Source organism: Neofelis nebulosa, chromosome 4 (assembly GCF_028018385.1).
Source record: "Neofelis nebulosa isolate mNeoNeb1 chromosome 4, mNeoNeb1.pri, whole genome shotgun sequence".
Classification (NCBI taxonomy): domain Eukaryota; kingdom Metazoa; phylum Chordata; class Mammalia; order Carnivora; family Felidae; genus Neofelis; species Neofelis nebulosa.
In genome coordinates, this window is record NC_080785.1 from 94075338 (window position 1) to 94096929 (window position 21592).

Sequence of the window (21592 nt, forward strand, 5' to 3'; positions counted from 1 at the left end):
TTGTGATGCCTTCTTTGGGGGCACTGGCCCCAGGGGAGCCACAGCCAGCGAAGGTGCCAGGTTATTTCTCCTTCCAAGGGCAGCAGATTCAGACTCACTTGGTTTAAGACATTCTGGTGGTGACAGTATCACATGTCATGTGACTGGCGGGTGTGTCAGAACTGGACCCGTGTCACACGTGCACCATGTTTCCTGATGTCACAAGAACCGCATGAGAGCTGCACTAACACGGGAAGGGAGGGTGCTGGAGGGGTTAAGTGCTTGGACTCTGGACCCCAAGTGCCTGGGTTTAAATCTTGGGTCTATAGCTATTTGAATTCCCTGTGCCTAATTTTCTCATTTGTTAAATGGACTTACAGTGACACATCTCCTGGGGTTGTGTGGATGCGATGAGTTAATTGTGCTGGGCACACACAAGTCCTCAAAAGCATTAGCATCTACTGTTAGCAGCTCTAGTTTAGAAATAATAGAGAACACATCCTCACACACACACACACACACACACACACGCAAATTATGTGCTGAGATTTACATGCAATACCGTAGTGCCATTTACAACAATCCCAAATTAACTCAAATGCCCAATAAGAAAGTAAAAAAATAAACTAAATGATGTTGTATGATGGATTATGATGCATTTACCAAAAAGTGTATATTGGTAAAGGAATGGAAAATTAATCAGAGACTGTCACGGAAGGGGCTGGCTGGCTCAGTCTCGATCTTGGGGTCATGAGCTGGAGCCCCACATTGGGTGTAGAGATTACTTAAATAAATAAAAACTTTAAAAAAAAAAGAAAGTGCTGTTGAAGAAGTATTCATGGCAGGACCATACTAAAATTGTTAGATTATACCTTCACATGGTTCCAAAAACCAAAACACTTTAAACATCAAAGTAGGAAATCTTGCTTCAACCACTGTCTCTACCTCCTCACCTCTTTCAGGGTCACAGTTTTGTTTCTTGGGCATCTTTCCAGTTTTAATGTATACAAATATGAATTTACATACAAAATTAATAAATGCATACAGATCTAATGTTCTTCCTTCTAACACACAGGCAGAACACAATTTACATTATTCTGCACTTCTCACTTACACATCCTTGGGCCCTTTCTATGTCAGTATACAGGGACACTTAGCGGCACAGTATTTCGCTAGTGAATGTTTACCTTATAAAATACTTTCTAAGATCAGTACCCTGTGATCGACCAATGGATTATTTCCTACCATTTGCTATTTTAAAATATGCTAAATTGGGGCGCCTCAGTGGCTCAGTCCATTCAGGTCTGAATTCCGCCCAGGTCATGATCTCACGGTTCCTGGGTTCGAGCCCCGTGTCGGGCTCTGTGCTTACAGCTCAGAGCCTGGAGCCTGCTTAGGATTCTGTGTGTGTGTGTGTGTGTCTCAAAAATAAATAATAAAAAAATTAAAATATGCTGAAATTATAGTATTGTTTTATGTCACTTTGGACATGTGTACTGGTCATTTTGATAGTTATTGGTGTCTTACCATCATGTGAGTACCACAGTGTAGGTGAATGTCAGAACAGTACAGTCAAACATCAGGATTTTGCTAATCTGACAGGTGAAAAATAATATTGCATCATGGTTTTAATTTGTTTTTCTCTCATAAGTATAGCCATCTTTTCATATATTGAGTTTATTTACATTTCTTTTTTTTGTGCAATATTTGCCCACTCCTTTGACTATGATTTTTACTGAGTAATAACACTAAGAAATATGACACTCACTTATATTTGTGTGTTTATTTCTACAAGCATGAGTGTAAAACAAAATGTTCAATATATGGTAGGTGGGTGAAGAAATAAGTGATTGTTCATTTTTTTCCTTTTCTAGTGAATCCTTTTAAAGTAAGAGTTTTGACATATTAGAATAAAACAATGTCTCATTTAAAATTGGGAAGGATTTTGTGTTTATTTACAGTCAGCTTCAGTTTCTGTGAAAACAGGTGCTTTTGGAGACTAAGTGGAGGTGGAAACAGCACAAGACCCACCAAATACAAAAAAGGAGGAAATTTAATTTTCACCCATTCCTTCATTTTCAGGGATTTCATTAGGCCTCTTTAGACCAAATACCTGGGCCTCTACTTAGAGATCTGGAACTGATCTGCAACTGTTTCTGTGTGTGGAAAGCACAGAGGCAAAGGGAAAACTAGCAAATGACCCAGAGCCGTGTGGGCTGATTTCAGCGCCGGGCACTCCTAGCCAGTGTCCCCTGTGGCTTCCAATCCCCTCCCTTCCCCAACCTGACATGGGCAGCCCTGGAGTGCAGAGAGGGGGAGAGCCGTGGTGCAGGGGACAGTGTGGGGGGCAGGAGGGCGCTGGTGCGGTGGTGGGGTTTTCTTTTCTCAGGCTTTTCTTGTCTATTTGCTCTGTCAAATGTGGTTGATTCGTGGAAAATGCTCAAAGTCAAACCGGCCCTTACTGGTTGGGACTGTGCAAGGGGTAGTAGGTTTTGTCAGATAAAATAAGGGCAGTTAGACCACAGCCAAGTTTGCTCTTTTCCACAAGGCCACGGCTAATGAAAAGAAAATATCCATCTGCACAGACGTAGGAGTGCTGTCAAACATATTCCTAGGCTGTGGTTGAGGGGTTCCCCTGTTTTATATCAAGCTCATTCCAAGTAGCTGCTTCATGAGTTGGGAATCGTATGACCAGGACTGTTGAGACGCTGCACCTTCAGTCCAGTCTGATGCCTCTGTTCTGCGGGGAACAGCCCACAGACTTCTAGTATCCCGAGCTCCTGTTTTATATCAAGTTCATTCCAGGTATCTGCTTCCTGAGTCGGGAATTGTATGGCCAGGACTGTTGAGATGCTGTGCCTTCAGTGGCGCAGTAGGTTAAACGTCAGACTCTTGATCTTGCTCAGGTCATGATCTCAAGGTTTGTAAGTTCTAGCCCTGCACTGGGCTGGGCGCTGATGGTGTGGATCCTGCGTGGGATTCTGTCTCTCCTCCTCTCTGGCCCTCCCCATGTGCTTGTGCTCTCTCTCTCTCTCTCTCTGTCTCTCTGCCTCTCTCTCTTTCAAAATAAATAAATAGACTTAAAAATTTTTAAACCATTTTAAGACCTCCAGAGATACACGTCTTTAATTGCCAAGAGTTCAGGTTCACAAAACTGTAATTGTAAAGTACAGTTTTACTTTTACTTCTTGTAAGAGGAAGACCTTTGGTTAACTCGTGGTAACCTATCAAAATGGATGTCCCTTCTGTACTACTGAAAAATTGTATACAGACTAAGAATTATCATCTACTGCTCCTCTTCCTCCACCTCTTTGCCAAGAAGTTGGCATGTATTTTTTTCAACCGCAAATAACTGTGAGCTTTGGCACAGTCTAATGTACCTAATTTTAAAAATCGCTGTACCCAGTGAATGAGACCGGTGGGGACTTCTTAATGTCAAAGATCCCAGATGGTTATTGTTGTGTGCACGGTGGCCAGAGAGCGCTGCTATAACCACTGTGGGTCATGCCTCATGAGTCTTATATTAATCATACATGTGACTCTGACATTTCACTCTAGAATGATTTCTTTATGAAATATCTCTGAGGAAATAATAAATAATACTTGCTTTCCATTATGTACCTTTCCCCCCTAAAAATAAGAGCAAAGTCTAAATGTCTGAGAGTAGAATAAAAAATTAAATAAGTGTTATATTTCCACAAAGTATGTTGCATCCACTAAAATTATATGTATATAGTTTAGAACAGCATGGGAAATGCAAATTTTATAGAGTAAAGGCAAATTTGTAATGAAAAAACAATATAGCATAGAATCATATTTATGATACTAAATACAGTAAACACATATGTGAAGATCAGAAAGATGAGAAGAAAATAATAACCAGATGACTTAAATCGGTTCTGGACATTCTAAAATATGTACAAAAAACTGACTTTATAATTTTTAAATTATAATTATTAAGACAGGGTGGAAATAATATTGTATGGCCACAATGATGTGAAATTTCACACAGAAAACTAGCAGGAGACAAACTGAACTCTCAGTACTAACGTGGCTATGGAATTTGAAGGACAGGTTCTTTGCTGTTCTGTGTACAGTTATTTTTTTTTAATTTTTTAATGTTTATTCATTTTTGAGAGACAGGGGTGAGTGGAGGGTGGGGGGCAGAGGGAGAGGGAGACACAGAATCCCAAGCAGGGTCCAGGCTCTGAGCCATCAGCACAGAGCCTGAGGCAGAGCTCAAACTCACGAACCACGAGATCATGACTGAGCCGAAGTCAGACACTTAACCGACTGAGCCACCCAGGTGCCCCTGTGTAGTTTTATATAAAGCATGCATTACTTTCACAATCAGGGAAGGGACAATGAAAGCGAGCAGTAGGAAGGGAAGGTAGCAGGTTAGGGATAGAACCTACTCACACACAAAAGAAACTGCTTGCCTCACTTTTGCTTTACTTTTTTCAGATAATACACCTCAAATAAGACATTTCTTCTCCTGAGAATGTCTGCCTGCATTGTAGCCAGGAGCAAATCTGATGCAGGAGCATGAATAGCAGACAAGATTATGTTCCACTTCTTGGGGCGCCTGGGTGGCGCAGTCGGTTAAGCGTCCGACTTCAGCCAGGTCACGATCTCGCGGTCCGTGAGTTCGAGCCCCGCGTCAGGCTCTGGGCTGATGGCTCGGAGCCTGGAGCCTGTTTCCGATTCTGTGTCTCCCTCTCTCTCTGCCCCTCCCCCGTTCATGCTCTGTCTCTCTCTGTCCCAAAAATAAATAAAAAAAAACATTAAAAAAAAAAAAAATTATAAAGATTATGTTCCACTTCTTAACCTCATAAATGTCACACATTTGAGGTTAAAGTTGTGGCAAAATAAATAGATCAAGGTATAGCCGTTGGAAGGTTTCAATTTCCAGCATATTAAACTGCTGTAAATCTTAGAGACACTGAGGCAGATTAAATGCCTTCTCAATTTGAAATGAGTCTCAGGAGGATGGTCATACCAAGTCTTCATGTTTCTGGGGTTCCTTTCCACATGTCAGGCTAATGGCATTTGAGCCACATGCCCTGTAATTATTTGGGCATCCTAACTGAAGACAAACTTTTATTTTTTTATTTTTAAATCTTTATTTGAGAGAGAGAGAAAAAGAGAGAACGTGAGGAGGGGAGAGGAGAAGAGGGAGGGAAAGAGAGAGAGAATCCTAAGCAGACTCCATGCTCAGCATAGAGCCTGACATGGGGCTCGATCCCACGACCCTGGGATCATGACCTGAGCTGAAATCAAGGGTCAGATGTTCAACCGGCTGAGCTGCCCAGGCGCCCCGAAGACAAACTTTTCATTAAAATATAATAATATGTATGCCTTGCATAATTTAAAAGTGAGATCTAGCAAGGGCTTCTGGCTCTGATCAAGTGAGGTTAACAAATCTTCTCCCTGAAAATCAATATAAAACTGTAGTAAACCAGTTAAACCAGCCCTTTCACCCTCAGGAAGTGTCCAAAGGCAGACAATAATCTGAGAAGTGCTTAGTTTTGAAAAGCTACAGAGTGCAGGGAACCACAGTCATGCTCTGGCCTGGAGTGGATCCCATTCTTCCTCCGCCTCCCAATACCCAGCTCTCTGAGCATGAAGATTCTTCCAGTTGGGACAGGCCATGAGGACTGGCAGCAAAATTACAGTGTAAGGGAGCTCGGATAATCTGGGGTGGCGAGTGATTTGAGGGTGAACTGACAGACTCAGTGGTGTGCAAGGAGGAAGGGCTAGAGGCTCTCCTGGTTTGAGATTATGGTCATGGCTGAGGCAATCACGTGCTTGGTTGAAGCTGCGTGCGTGCTTAGTGGAGACTCAAAGCCAGCCCAATACTCTTGGTTGACCCTGAGGCCATAGGCATATGCCAAGGCAATGTGAAGAGACTCAGCAAAGTGTATAAGCTGGGTAAGACTCAAAATTGCCTAAAGTATGAAGGGGCTACCCAATACGTACAACATAAAGATTTGGCAGGGGATGGAAGTCTTCTTCAAAGTGCTTGACCACAACCCCTACCTGATCTTGGTTACCACTAGGCTATGTAGACACAGGGGTGATCTCCAGGAAGCTAAGCTTAGAAAGAAAATAACTTACAAAAGGAAACTGAGGAGAGTCATGAGCAGACACATGCCAGTTTGAGGGAGAAAGGATCAAGGTGCTGCAGAAGGGAGGGAGCCCCGGTTGTGGGGGAAGGTGAGAGAGAGCCGAACACACAGGGGAATGCCCAGGAGAACACTTCCCCAAAGCCATTGGCTGGGAAAATGAGAAGAAGTGATTTTCATGAATTTTTGCAATCAGTGGGGTTTAAAGACTGGAGGTTTACAGGTCCCTGGGCTTGGCTGGGATAGAACCCTGAGGGCATTGCCCTGTTCTTGGAGAGAAGGCAGGCAAACAATTCTAGGGCAGATGGTGCAATTCAAAGATCACCTAAGGCACATGGGGAGAGACTGTTGCTCTTCTTGGAGCACATCTGTGAGAGGTGGCATTTGCAGAGACACCTCTCTGGGGACAAAATAGCCCATGGGCACCATTTCCCTCTCCTGCCTCTTGGCATAAGTGCAGAGACGCCTGCTGGACACTGGCTGTTTAGCTTGCCCTGCTCCAAATCTTACCCCTCTGCGACTGCCCTCATGAATCAACCCTAAATCAGGCCCAGCCAGCACGGTGAGACTGTTTCCTAAGAACCAGTGCAAGCCCCCGCCACACCAGGTTTCCTAAGTTTGGAGTCTTAAATGTCAGCAGGATTGGGTGGGATAGAGCCCAAAGTGCACTGCACTGCTCCAAGCAGGCAAGCAAACTGGAGGCAGACATCATTAAAAAAAAAGCAATCTGAAAACCACCCAGGATGCAGGAAGGGAAATTATTTGCTCTTCTGGGAGTATTTCTCTAAGAGCAAGCAAGCACGGAGACCCTTCTCTGAGGAAAATGGAGCTGGCTGCCACAATTTTCCTCCCCCACCCTTCAGCATAAACCAACTTCAGTAAAGAGCACAGCCCCAAAACTGGCACATGGAACATTATCCAGAATAGATCACATACTAAGTCACAAATCAGGCCTAAACAACTACAAAAAGATTGAGATCATGCCATGCATATTTTTCTGACCACAACACTGTGAAATTGAAGTCAACCACAAGACAAAATTTGGAAAGACCACAAATGCATGAAGGTTTAGCAACATACTACTAAAGGATGAATGGGTCAACCAGAAAATCAAAGAAGAAATAAAAAATATGTGGAAACAAATGAAAATGAAAACACAATGGTCTGAACCTTTGGGATGCAGTAAAAGCAGTTCTAAGGGGGAAGTTTATAGCAATACAGGCCTACCTCAAGAAGCAAGAACAATCTCAAATAAACAACCTAAACTTTCTAAAGGAGCTCTAATAAGAACAACAAATGAAACCTAAAGCCAGCACAAGAAGGGGGAATAATAATGATTAGAGCAGAAATATATGATATAGCAACTAAACAAAACCAGTAGAATAGGTCAATGAAACCCAGAGCTGGTTCTTTGAAAAACTTAATAAAATTGATAAAGCCCTAGTCACATTTGTCAAAAAGTAAAAAGAAAGCACCCAATAAATAAAAATCACAAATGAGAGAGAAGAAAAAACAACCGCCACCACAAAAATACAAATTTTAAGAGGATATTATGAGCAATTATATGCCAACAAACTGGGCAACTGGGAAGAAATGGATAAATTCCTAGAAACATATAAACTACCAAAGCTGAAACAGAAAGATATAGAAAACTTGAACAGACTGACAACCAAAAAAGAAATTGAATCAGTAGTCAGAAAACTCCTACCAAACAAAAGTCCAGGACCAGGCAAATTCTACCAAACATTTAAAGAAGAGTTCATATCTATTCTTCTCAAATATTCCCAAAAATAGAAATGGAAGGAAAACTGCCAAATTCATTTTACAAGGCCATTATTACCCTGATTCCAAAACCAGACAAAGACTCCACTAAAAAAAAGAAAACTACAGGTTTTCTTTCTACACCTGTTGAACATGGATGAAAAATTCTCAACAAAACTATCAAATTGAATCCAACAGTACGTCAAAAGAATCATTCACCACAATCAAGTGGGATTTATTCCTGGGCTACAAGAGTGGTTCAATATTTATAAATAAATTAACGTGATACACCACTTTAATAAAAGAAAGGATCATAACCAAAAGATCATTTCAGTAGATGCGGTAAAAGCATTTGACAAAGTACAACACCCATTCATTATTAAACCCTCAACAAAGTAGGGATAGAGGGAACATATCCAACATTATAAAGGCTGCATATGAAAAACCCATAGCTAATATCATCCTGAATGGGGACAAAACTGAGAGATTCATGTATGGTCAGGAAGAGAGGGATGTCCACCCTTACCACTGTTATTTAACATAGTATTGGAAATCCTGGCCTCAGCAATCAGACAACAGAAAGAAATAAAAGGCATCCAAATCAGCCAAAAAGAAGTCAAACTTTCACTGTTTGCAGACTACATGATATTCTATATAGAAAACCCAAAGACTCCACCAAAAAGTTGCTAGAACTGTTACACAAATTCAGCAAAGTTGCAGGATACAAAATTAATCTACAGAAATCTGTTACATTTTTATATATCAATAATGAAGCAGAAGAAAGTGAAATAAAAGAAGCAATCCCATTTATAAATGCACCAAAACCATAAGATAGCTAGGAGTAACCTAAACAAAGAAGTCAAGGAACTGTACTCTGAAAAGTATAAAACACCGATGAAAGAAATTGAATAGGATGCAAAGAAATGGAAAAACATTCCATGCTTACAGATTGGAAGAACAAATATTGTTAAAATGTCTATACTACCCACAGCAATCTATACATTTAATACAATCCTATCAAAATATCACCAGTGTTTTTCACAGAGCTAGAACAAAGAATCCTAAATTGTATGGAACCACAAAAGGCCCCAAATTGCCAAAGCCATCTTGAAAAAGAAAAGCAAAGCTGGAGGCATCACGATTCTGGACTTCAATATTACAAAATTATAATCATCAAGACAGTATGGTACTGGCACAAAAACAGAGACTTAAGTCAGTAGAACAGAATAGAGAACCCAGAAACTGACCCACAATTGTATGGTCAACTAATCTTCAACAATGCAGGAAAGAACATCCAATGGAAAACAGAAATTCTCTTCAACGAATGGTGTTCAGAAAACTGGACAGCACCATGCTAATAAATGAACCTGTACCACTTTCTTACACCATACACAATAATAAAATCAAAATGGATGAAAGACCTAAATGTGAGACAGGAAACCATCAAAATCTGAGAGGAGAACACAAGCAGTAACCTCTTTGACATCTGACATTGCTTTGACATAGCAACTTCTTATTAGATATGTCTTCTGAGGCAAGAGAAACAAAGCAAAAAATAAATTATTGGGACTTCCTCAAAATAAAAGACTTCTGCAGAGCGAAGGAAACAATCAACAAAACTAAAAGGCAGCCTTTGGCATGGGAGAAGTTATATGCAAATGACGTATCTGATAAAGGATTAGTATTCAAAATACATAAAGAGCTTATAAAATTGAACACCCCCAAAAATGTTCCAGTTAAAAATTGGGTAGAAAACATGAATAGACATTTTTTCCAAAGAAGACATCCAGATGTCTAACAGACACATGAAACGATGTTCCACATCACTCATCATCAGGGAAATACAAATCAAAACCACACTGAGATACCACCTCACACCTGTCAGAGTGGCTAAAATTAACAACACAGGAAACAACAGGTGTTGGTGAGGATGTGGAGAAAGAGAAACCCTCTTACACTGTTGGTGGGAATGCAAACTGATGCAGCCGCTCTCAAGAACAGTGTGGATATTCCTCACAAAATTAAAAATAGAACTACCCCACAACTCAGCTATTGTATTACTAAGCATTTACCAAAAGGATACAAAAATACTGATTTGAAGGGACACGTGCACCCTGATGTTTATAGCAGCAGTATCAACAATAGCCAAATTATATAAAGAGCCCAAAAGTCCATCGATTGATGAATGGATGAAGAAGATGTGGTATATATAAACAATGGAATACTACTTAGCTATAAAAAATAATGAAATCTTGTCATTTGCAAGGACCTGGATGGGGCTGGAGAGTATTATGCTGAGTAAAATAAGTCAGTCAGAGAAAAACAAATACCATATGATTTCACTCATATGTGGAATTTAAGAAACAAAACTGAGGAACATAGGGGGAAAAAAAGAAGACAGAGGAGCAAACTGGAAAACAGACTCCTAACTATAGAGAGAAAACTAAGGGTTACTGGAGGGGAGGTAGACAGGGGATGTGTTAAATAGGTGATGGGGACTAAGGAGGGCACTTGTTGTGAGCACTGAATGTTGTACGTAAGTGATGAAAACACCTAATATTACACCTGAAACTAATATTACACTGCCTGTTAAGTAACTGGAATTTAAATAAAAATTTGGAGAAAGAAAAAAGTAAAGTATGACAACAATAAATTAACAAATAGCGATCTAAAAAAGGAGACAGAAATTACAAAAAAAGAACAGATATTTTTAAAAATCTGAAATGGAAAAGCATTATAGCCAAAGTGAAATATTCACTAGGGGGCTTTAAAAGAATAATGCAGTCAGCAGAAGAAACAATCTTAATATCAGGGAACTTCCTCAACCTGATAAAGGGCATCTGTGAAAACCCATAGCTAACATCATACGTAATGTGGAAAGACTGAACACTTTTCCCTAAAGACCAGAAACAAGACAAAGATGTCTACTCTTGACACTTCTATTCAACATGGTATTAAAGGTAGACAGTGCACATAGGAAAAGGTAAACATATCTAACAGATTGCAAAGGAGAAGTTAAAATGTCTTTATCCACAGATAACATGCTTCTGTACATGGATAATCCCCCTAGAATCTACATGCACGCGCGCACACACACACACACACACACCCCAAAAGTAGAACTAATCAGCAAGGTTAGCATTGTCACATGGTACACATTCAATTTAAAAACATCAGTTGTATTTATATATACCAGCATGAAAAACTTGAAAATGAAATTAAGGAAACAGTTCCATTTACAATAGAACCGAAAAGAATAAGACATTTAGGAATTATTTCAACACAAGAAGAACAACACTCCTAGGCTAACAAGTTACAAAACAATGCAGGTAACAATGAAAGAATATCTAAGTAAATGCAGAGAAGGCCCATGTTCATGGATTAGGAGATTTAATATTGTCATGATGGCAATTCTTTCCAAGTTCATTAAAGCTTTGTGGGCACAAATTAACAGGCTCACCCTAAAATTACATCACACCCAATGGACTTTGGATACCCAAAATCATTTTGGAAAAAAAAAAACACAGTTGCAGGACAGTTATATGGTCACCCTGCAGAAGCAGTGGGAGGGAGGGGTGCACCCAAAATTTGACTTGCATGTTGAGAATGATGAAGCCACACACACACACACACACACACACACACACACGGTGTGAAAAGGTTTATTACTGTTGGTCCTTGGGACAGCAGCATGGACCTTTCAAGCAAGGCCTTATAGCACCTGATTTCAGAGCTCACAGAAGAATTAAGTTACCTACTTAAGCCAGCGTGGTCCTGGTGCAGGGAGAGCATACAGGTCACTAGAAGAGAATGGAGAGTCCAGAAATAAACCCTTAAAATGGTACAGCAACTTTGGGGAACTCTTCGGCAATAACTTAAAAAGTCAAACAGAACCTTGCCAAAACACCCAGCGAATCCTCTCTGAGGAATCTATCTAAGGAAAACAACCCATTTGTTCCCACAAGGACATGTGTGTAAGTGTTCACATCAGGATTATTCATAATAGCCAATAATTGGCAACAATCCAAACATCCATCCACTGAGGAATAAACAAAACAATATATATGCATAAAATGGAATAGTATTGAGCCATATAAAGGAAGAGACGATTTATACATATTAGAACATGATTGATGGTCAAGAACACCACACTAAGTAAAAGAAGCCACATGCAAAAAATTACATATTCTGTGATATTTATATTAATTGTCCAAAAAGAGCAAATTTTCAAGACAGAAAGAAGAACAGTGGTTTATCTAGGACGAGAAGTAGGAGGAAAGAGTAGCTGCATATAAAGAAATATTTTTGAATGATAAAAGTGCTCTACAATTATATTGTGATGTTGGTTTAAAAAGCATAAAGTTACTAAATATCATGCAGTTGCACATGTACAAAAGAATTCATTTTATGCTATGTAAATTATACCTCACTAAAACCGTTTGCTTGTTTGTTTTCTTTTTAAATCAAGGTTAGGTAATATCCTGCACTATGATGCTTTAATACTTTTCAAAATTTTTATTAAAAAGAGGAAAAATTGTGTTTCAAGTCTATGGACCATACATAGACTCACTATATAATTGATCATCTAAGCAGGAACACTTCTGAGACATGAGAGGTGCCTGGGTGGCTCAGTCGGTTAAGCATCTGACTCTCGATTTCTGTTCAAGTTATCATCTCAGGGTTTGTGGGATCGAGCCCAGTGTCAGCCTCTGCACTGAAAGTGTGGTACGTGATTTGAGATTCTCTCTCTCTCAGCTATATTCATATTTATATTTAGTATATTGACACTAAAATTCAAGCCATTCCATTAAAAAGAAAAATACTAACATTTTAATTTTTGGTGACTCTGATTTCTTTCTCCCTTCTCATTCCTCCCTTCCACAGTTACAAATCTACTAAGTACCGGCACTGCCCTAGGTGCTGGGGAAGGAAAGTCAAGAGCAGGCGAGCAGCCCCAGATGCCCTCTTGTCCCCCAGGCGCCAATCAGCCCTGTGTCAGTCCCAGGGCAGCAGAAGCACAGACTCCCATGTAGTTTTTAGCCACCGGTCTAATGAGTGAGCCATGCTTTAGAGGAGAATCTTCTTTTCTAGACATGTTCATTCCAACAATAAGTTTAATTTTAATTCTTTCCTAACTTGCATATTCAGACAATGAAAATATAATACAATAGAGTAAGTCACATTGAACCCTCCTTCTCTCCCAACTATTTACCTGCATTTTGTCTTGAACAAAGCAGCTACCTGAACACCCGGACCATGTTCCAGGCCCGCTCCATAATCCAATGAACTGGTCATGCTCCCAATCACCACTAGGTGGGGGTAAAAGTCACAGGCAGGAAGCCAATGGATTCAGGACTGGAAAGTTGATGAAGAATATTTAAGGTGTAACTCCTCCCATTATCATTATCCGGCTGTTCTGAACTACTAATTGGGTAAAGATATCAGCACCAAGAACTTTTATGAGTCCTAGAAAAATAAAAGCTAGATAAAAGCATGAACAACAATGCGAACTCCCTTTTTTCAGAAGAATGACTCCTATGACATAAAAAAAACCTCAGTGAAATAACCCTCATAGCGAGATAATGAAAAATTGAATACTTATATTGAGTATCTGCCACCTGAAAAAGAGATTGGCTCCTAGTTCATATCTGTATTTTGTCTGACCCCATGCTTAGATCCAACACAGTCCAGAGAATATCAAGTTAGGGTTTCTAATTAAGTAAATACATTAGTGCTGAGAACTTTTACTAGTGTTAGAAAAATAACAGCTGTGCAAAAGCACGGACTAAACTGTGAACTGCCTTTATGCCAAAAGACATACCAAAATATCTCCCTGAAGTAACCCTCATACTGAGGTAACGAGAGTTTGATATTTCTTTGACCTTCTGCTGACTGAGAAGAGAAATTCTGCCAATTCACATCTGTAGTTCATCTGACCCTATGCTTCCTGATTTAACCTGCTTTAATATCAAATACGAATAGCCCAGGATATCAAGGTACTTCGAGTTCCAATGATTCACTATGTCACATTGCTGGGCCTTTGATCTTTCACATGCCTCTTTCTGCCTGGAATCTGCTTTACTATCCTGTGTGTGTGTGTGTTTCAAATAGTTACTAAGCTCAATGCGGGGAATGAAATAACGCAGTCTCTCTAACTCAAGTTTCCACCCCAGTGATACAACGAGGCCAAGTCAAGGCTGAAGGCAGTGCAGCCCGCACAGGTGGGAGAAATGTCCTAGGAAATGCAGAGAATGTTCTCCCAGGAGCCAGAGGGTGGGGGTGCGGTGGGACAGCCTTCTCTCCCGTGCGTGGAGAGCAGGCCTGCAGAGGGGCAGTGTGACAAACAGAAAAAGCAAGCTGCCCAATGGCTTGATGGCTTGGGCTCACAACGTTTTCAGCAAAGCTAAGAAGAGAACACACGGAGATGGTACCAGGAGGTCGGACAACTGGGTAATGAGGTCAAAATGGTGCTTTCTGCCAGGCTCAGGACCCAGGACTTCCTTAATTCTTTCTGCCACTGAAGGCTTCTGGGCAGGGGAAGAGGTGGTCAATGCTGCGTTTCCATTAATACTGAGAGGCCCCACATGGATCAGCTGTGAGCACAGATTCCAGCACTGAGCTGGGGTTCAGATCCCACCACCTCCCACTCCTCCAGAGACCTTGCACAAATGATTCCCCTTTCTGTGCCTCAATCTGATGGTCTCTGAAATAGGGATAATGAGACTCCTACCTCATCGAGTGGTTTGAGGAAGCCATAGGACAATGCAATTGTTATATTTGACCTGGTGCTCCGGCAGGGCAGGGAGAGGGTGACCGAGGCAGCAAATGGCTGCAGAAACCAAAGCAGGAAATGCTGAAGGAAAGGTGGAGAAGACAGGAAGCGGTGCAATGAATGAGGTAAAGGAGGCAGAAATACAGAGGGTGGAAATGGCCTGGAGAAGGCAGGGATGTGAGGCCTAAGAAAGGGCCGAGTCCCCAGGGAGGCTCTGCTTTCTTCACGGGCAACAGCTCAGAGAGAGCTGCACCCTCAGACACGGGGACCCGGAGGAAGGTCGGGCTAGGGGATGACGGGTAAGAAGAGGAGCGGACCCTTCCCCTCGTCTGCCTGTCTTCTGAGATGCACATGGCCGGTCACACGGGGCCTGTGTCCCTGGGTTACACGTATTTTACACTCTGTGTCTCCCCACTGCTCCCACATCAAGACCACGTCTCGGTTATTTCCATCTCCTACGTGCCTGCGCTGTGAGATGTCTGCTCAGCAGTGTTCTGACAGGAGAGGGAGGGAGGGCTGAGCTTTTGAATGATGGATGAAAACACAGACGATAATCACATTTTTGTTACCTGCTTCAGATTCAGGAGGAGAATAAAACTGACCATCAGAAAGACCTCCAGATATGAGTGCCGCCCTCTCTGAAGCATCCTGAACTATCAGGAGTCCTGGAAGGGAAGAAATTCAGAGGCTGAGAGTGACGTCACAGTTCTGGTAGCTTCTTGGTGAGGTTAGGCACAATAAAATGGTGTCGTTGCTACGCTAAAAAAGAGAAAAACCCTTGCCAGAAAGAAAATCTTTCAAACAAAAAATAGGTTTTGTTATTACGCTATGACCCAGTGCTGTGAGGGCACATGGCAGCGGACTTAAAAACCTGCCTGTGACTCAGGGGATTCTTTGATTCAGTATTTAGGGCCTCTTTCCCTGGAGAACACTTTCCTCCCTGCAGAAATCACCATAATCAAAACCAAAGCACAAAGGAAAACAACCTGGTAAGTCATACAAATGGCCTCCAGTATTCACTTCGTTAGGGAAATAGCAAATGTAAGGCACAATAAGTGGAGAGACTTGTATAAATGTGGAAAGCATCAGTAAGATGGGTAAGAAAGATTTATTATTTAAAAAGGACCCCCAGAAAAGGGAATTGAACAAACACAGAAAAGGGGAGGAACTGATGTGGAAGCTCAGGACAGGCGCCCGTGAGCACAGGGAGCATCGGCGGCGAGTCTCGTCCGGAGCTGAGCGAACACGAGAGAAGCTGGAGGAAGCCGCAGCCGAATTGCAGGTGCAGGTGTGAGCTCACTGCCTGCTCATGACCGTGAGCGTACCCGCTGCTCCACGTTTTCATCGACGCCAGTTCTGCCCTGTTAGTGCCTTTGAACGTGGTGGCATCACTCTTGCATTCAAGCCCCAGTGTATTAACAGCTGATATGCTTTCACCCAAACTCGATTTGATGTTTATACACAAGTCCAAAAGCGACTTCCATTAGCTGTACCTGCCCTGCTCCACAACAGGTTTTCATACAAGCACAGAGGACACAGGACAGAAGACTTACCTAGGTCTGATTCAGGTGTTTAAAATGCACTCTTGAATAATAATTCTGTTCTTATAGATTTCTACTCTGTAAATGAGATTACTCAAAATAAATCCATTTACATGTTTACTCATTCTCCGTTATTCCTTGAGGTTACAATCATACTTCACTTTCTCTAGGACATAGGACCTTATTTTTCCACGCAGGAGTCCACGCAGGAGATGATGGCCGCCCCGCAGGGCTCATGGTCACAGATCGCTAGGAGTCCCTCTGCTACTCACAGGGGGAGGTGGACCCTGAGCTGAGCACTCGTGTCTGGCTGCTGTCTTCCCCCTCCCGCCCTCTGGGTTCCTCACTCACCCACCACTCTCCCCCACCAGGCACCCCCTGTGCTAATTGGGGCCCCTTCCAGGCCACCGCCTGCTGTAAGGTAGCAACGTGAGACTTGGCAGGATCGCGGACTCTGAGACTTACTGTCTCAGCTCAGCCTATCGTGTCTGCCATCCCTGTGTCCCTAAGGAACAGTCCTCTTCAGATGCACAAAGTGCTTGGTGTCCTGGGACCGCCATCACTGGGGATAAGGAGGTGCTGGCTGTTTCTGCTGTCTGACTGTCCCTCTCACCAGGGCTCACACTTTCTTCCAGAGAAGTCTGGCCTCACAGCTCCAGAGAGGAGCCACGTGCTCTCACATCCTGTCCTCTGCCCTGCTCTGGATTTCTGCTGGGTCCTCTGCACGGTGGAGACCCGAGACCCGCCTATCCCACCCAGTGTGGATCCCTTCAAATCTGACTTCTAGGCTCTTCCTTCTGGCTCGGTCCCCAGCCCATCTGAGGAGCCTAACCTCGGAGACACTTACTGTTTTCCTCTTCCACCTCTTGAGGTAACACTTTGAAATCCAGGAACCACGTCTCAATCCAGGCAAGGAGGAACGAAATGATGGGTAGCACATAGCCGAAAGCCCCTTGAGAGAAAAGCTGGAAGGACAGACGTGACCAGGAGAGGGAAATGCAGTTACCAGGAGCTCACACTGGAACACGAGCCTTCACCAGTATAGACGGTAATTGTACAGAAAACGTGGGAGGCTGTACCTTTGAGAGGATCACTTTTGCAAGTAAAAAGGCACTGGTCACTGCTGTCGTCAGCTGAAAGACACATAACCCAGCACCATTCGAGTTAGACATTTTACGCTGGGAAGCCCCCTCCTCACAAAGAGACCTGTCGGGGCCAGAAGCACCTAAGGCCTGGAGCAGCTCTGCCAGCCTGGGCCCTCCCACATCACCCTGTCCCCAGCCCCTAAACGCAGACGGGGCCACAGTGGGCTTCTTTGTGGTGCCCGATCCCTGACTGGCTGCTCATGCTACCCCTCCTCCCTCGGTCTAGCAGGCTGGTGTGCTGGGACACTCAGGTTTGTCCCCCACAAGGTCCAACCTGCAAAGACCTCGCCCCACAGGAGGGACCCCTGGAATACAGAGCCAGGGCTCCCCCTGGTGGTTGGGGAGCCCAGAGACAATCCCACGGGACCTGGGCCTTGTCCTTCCTTCCCCCAACTAGGATCCTAGCAATGTGACAGCTGACCAGTGTGATGCCCACAGTAGCCTTGACTGACAGAATGGAGGTCAGGGGACATGGGTGTCAAGCTCAGGAAGTATTAACCAAGTGCGGGGTCAGCATTGTTAGCAAACTGCCACACACACACACACACACACACACACCCCAACCAGGTGAGCTACCTGGAGGAGGAGGCATTTTAATTCTGACACTAATGAAATTTACAGTCTGACATTAAGTGCAATGTAATACTAACGTCCGTGTGTCATCAAACATCTGACAACCTTCACAATCAGCAATGTCTTCTTACACGAGCCGCATTTTGTTACTTTTCTTACTGACATGTTTATAGTTATAGGTACATAAAATTAATAGATTATATAGAACAGAAAAGTCCAGTCATTGGTTTAATGTCTATAAAAGAGAATTCTCAGTATGTTTCATTTTATTAACTTTTTTCCCTACATAAGTCAGTACTCAACATCAGCTCATCAGGAGTGAACATCATGACTTTTCTCCACCAGTGCCCTTTCAGTTTTCTTATTGTATTCAGTGTAGAAACAGTACAACTTAGTTTGCCATTTTCCCAGTAACTGAAAATGTCTCTACCGACTTATTTCTGAATATGGTGCAGGGATCTTCTACGGAAATGCCAGGAGACACCAAGTGATTGACGAGTTCACAGAAGTCTAGAAACACTAATGCCAGGATCAGCGTGGGTGAAAATCTCAAACTGAATATAACAAGAAATGGTACAGGGCTTTTATAATATTGGAGAAGACAAGGTTTTTTTTAATTTTTTAAAAATTTATTCATTTTTCAGAGACAGAGTGTGAGTATGGGAGGGGCAGAGAGAGAGAGAGTCACACACACAGAATCCAAAGCAGGCTCTGAGCTGTTAGCACAGAGCCCGACGTGGGGCTTGAACCCACGAACCATGAGATCATGACCTGAGCTGAAGTCAGACACTTAACCGACTGAGCCACCCAGGCACCCCAGAAAGATAAGTTTTCTTAAGCAGGACTCCAAATATGCAGTGTATGTGGTAAAAAAAAAATCTGGCTACAAAATTGAGAATCTCTATTAATGAAAGTGCTTTAGACAAAGTTTAGACCATTGATAGATTAGCTGAGGATAGTTGTGAAAGTTAAAACTTGTAAAAGATAAATATCTAAAAGATAAATTCATTCAAATCAACAAGTAATTAATAAAGATTCCTAAAATCTTAATTAATTTTAATAATTTAACGTATATAACATTTTATCTTTATTCGTATGGATGACATAGTTGTACTAACATATTATAGTAATATTTGCTTCATGTATATTTGTTTTTATAAGAATAATATATTACTGTTAATAGGAAATATAATTATAACTAACATCTTTATTTGTCTGACACTTTCCTAAGTGTTCTACCTGTATTAAATTATTTAAATTTTAGGGGCGCCTGAGGGGCTCAGTTGGTTAAGCGACCAACCCTTGATTTTGGCTCAGGTCACGATTCAGGAGATTAAGCTCTGCATCAGGCTCTTCTTGGAACCTGTTTGGGATTCTCTCTCTCCCTCTCTCTCTGCCCTGCCCCTGCTTGCTCTCTGGCTCTGTCTCAAAATAAATGAATAAATGTAAAATTAAAACCACAAAATTACTTAAATTTTATAAGCCAATAAAGTATTTGCTGATTTCCCTTTTTGCAGACGAGGAAGCTGAGATTCAGCGCATTGAGAACCGGGTCCGGTCACATGGCCAGGAAAAGTGGGCCCGGCCGTGGGCAGCCTGGCCCCTCTGGGTGCTGTAGCCTCTGCCACCGGCCTCCTTTCTGCTGCGCCCAAAGGACACGGACGGCAAAGTGTCCGAGGGACAGACTTCAGTGGGTGCCAGGTATAAACAGAGACCCTCAGCTTCCTCATCAGCGGCCCAGGGCAATAACCTGCTGAAACAATGTGATCCTGTTTGGTGTCCATCAGGTTGGTAAAAACTATGATGTCAGATAATAAGCACAGTATTTAGAGACAAGGTGTATGTGTATTCCCTGGCAGCCGCAACCCCGGGATGACGTTCCCAGGGAAACGCGACTCCCAGCATGCAGAGACCCTGAGGTGTGGGTGCCAGCCTCGCTGGTGACAGCCAGTATGAGCAACAGGACAAGTGCCTGTCACTGGCGGTGGAGGGATTCATGCAGTGGCTGCAACCAGCGGCAGAAGGAGCAGCACAGAGGAGCAGTGAGCCTAGTGGATGGACAGATGGACAGATGGATTGACAAGAATGCGATTCCATTTATATAGATGTAAAGACGCATTATTCACGAGCAATTCTCTGTAGTTCTCACAGCTACATAAGACCCTAAATATACCAGTCAATCCTCTCATTCAAGGCTGGGGAAACGGGGGGCTTGCACAGAGGAGATGCTGACCTAAAACTCCCAAGCACACCTGAGTACACAATTGAAAAGCAGGTTTCCTGCCTAGGTTTTCTGGGCTCTTCCACTCACTAAACTGAGTTATTTGCTGTAGTAGACTTCACTTACCTGGGCTCCAATGCAGAGCATAAGGTGTAGGACATACCTGCAATGGCCAGCAGGGAGTGCTAGAAGGCAACATAGATAACATGAACTACTGTAGTGTGTAACCTCGGGAAGCACATTATAGAAAAGGAATGCGAAGTATGACAAGATGACCCTTTGCATTCACAGCAACAGCAAAATGAGGACAGAAATGAATCCCTGAAACACAAACATCCGAGTGGGTTACTTAGGTTACTTAGGGCACAGGCTTTGAGAGCCTTGCAGAACTGAAGTTCTTACTGTGCTCTCTCTTAGCCAGGCAATCTCCAGGAAGTTACTTAACTTCCCTGATCCTCTGTTTCATCTGTAGCATGGGATGAATAACACCTACGTTACGCTTGCAACGACGGAATCAATATGTACAATGTTTGATGTGCAATAAAGTGTATTTGTTATTATTTAACAGGCCAATGATTTCTGTTATGATCTTTTAAAACAGTCTCTCACAGAAGGCAATCGACTGTTAATTCACAAGTGCTAGAGGAAATTTCTACAGGTTCTGAGGTCCAGCACTGTTAACTGAATGATTGCGCTTCAAGAACAGCTCACGCTCCTTGCTTATTCCAGAGTTCTGCAATCTTCCTGAAATTTTCCTCATGACCCCTACTCTTTAGAGCTTAAAAGAAATGCTCTCTCTCTCTTTTGCTCCCTCAGCCCCTCTTAAGGTAAGTTTTGCTGACTGAATAAAATCTAGTACTAATACTATGTTCTTTTCAGGGCTGTAGCTCCATGGTTTTTCTTGAACATTCTGGTGGAGGAATTTCTCTTGTTGCATTTTGTTTTCAGAATTCTCTTTCTGCTCTTGTGTGCTGGCAGATGCATACATTCTTGATTTTGAAACCATGCCCCATCTGGCCCAGCAGGGATTTTCCGGGACCGCAGACACGTGTTCTTGCCTGGGACGGTCTGCTCTCAGAGCTGCTCCTGTGACAGCCTCATGTCCCCTGCACGTGGTCTCTGAGCAGAGGATGGCCAGCCACAGTCCCTGCCCTTCCTCCCTTCCTGGCTTCGGTGATGACACCTGTTATTGTACTCTTTTTTTGCTAATTGTCATTATTACCGGTGGGAGATGATGGCTCATTGTGGATTTGCTCGCATTTGCCTGAATTTCAGATAAACAAGAAATAATTATGTAGCTTAAAAATAATTATGTGGTTTATGTCCAAATATTGCATAGCACTTCGCACTTTTTTTTTTCCATTAAATCTGATGAATCTATGCGAGGCTACTTTTTCACTTGAGGAGCCACAAAAATCTTCTCTCAAATTAATTTGCTACACACACACACACACACACACACGCACACACACATC

The 21592-nt window shown here is 42.6% G+C and overlaps 1 protein-coding gene and 1 gene segment (V, D, J or C); both read right to left on the reverse strand.

The window, feature by feature from the left end:
- The window catches only part of LOC131509574 (T-cell receptor gamma chain C region 5/10-13-like), a 242219-nt gene that overhangs the window by 91361 nt on the left and 129266 nt on the right, over positions 1–21592 (reverse strand).
- On the reverse strand, positions 13745–17909 carry LOC131509569 (STARD3 N-terminal-like protein). The gene is made up of 3 exons (XM_058725440.1): positions 17258–17909; positions 17026–17143; positions 13745–15302 (listed from the first exon to the last, which is right to left on the reverse strand). The coding sequence occupies exons 1-3, from the start codon at positions 17348–17350 to the stop codon at positions 15121–15123; spliced, it is 393 nt and encodes a 130-aa protein (XP_058581423.1). The 5' UTR covers positions 17351–17909; the 3' UTR covers positions 13745–15120.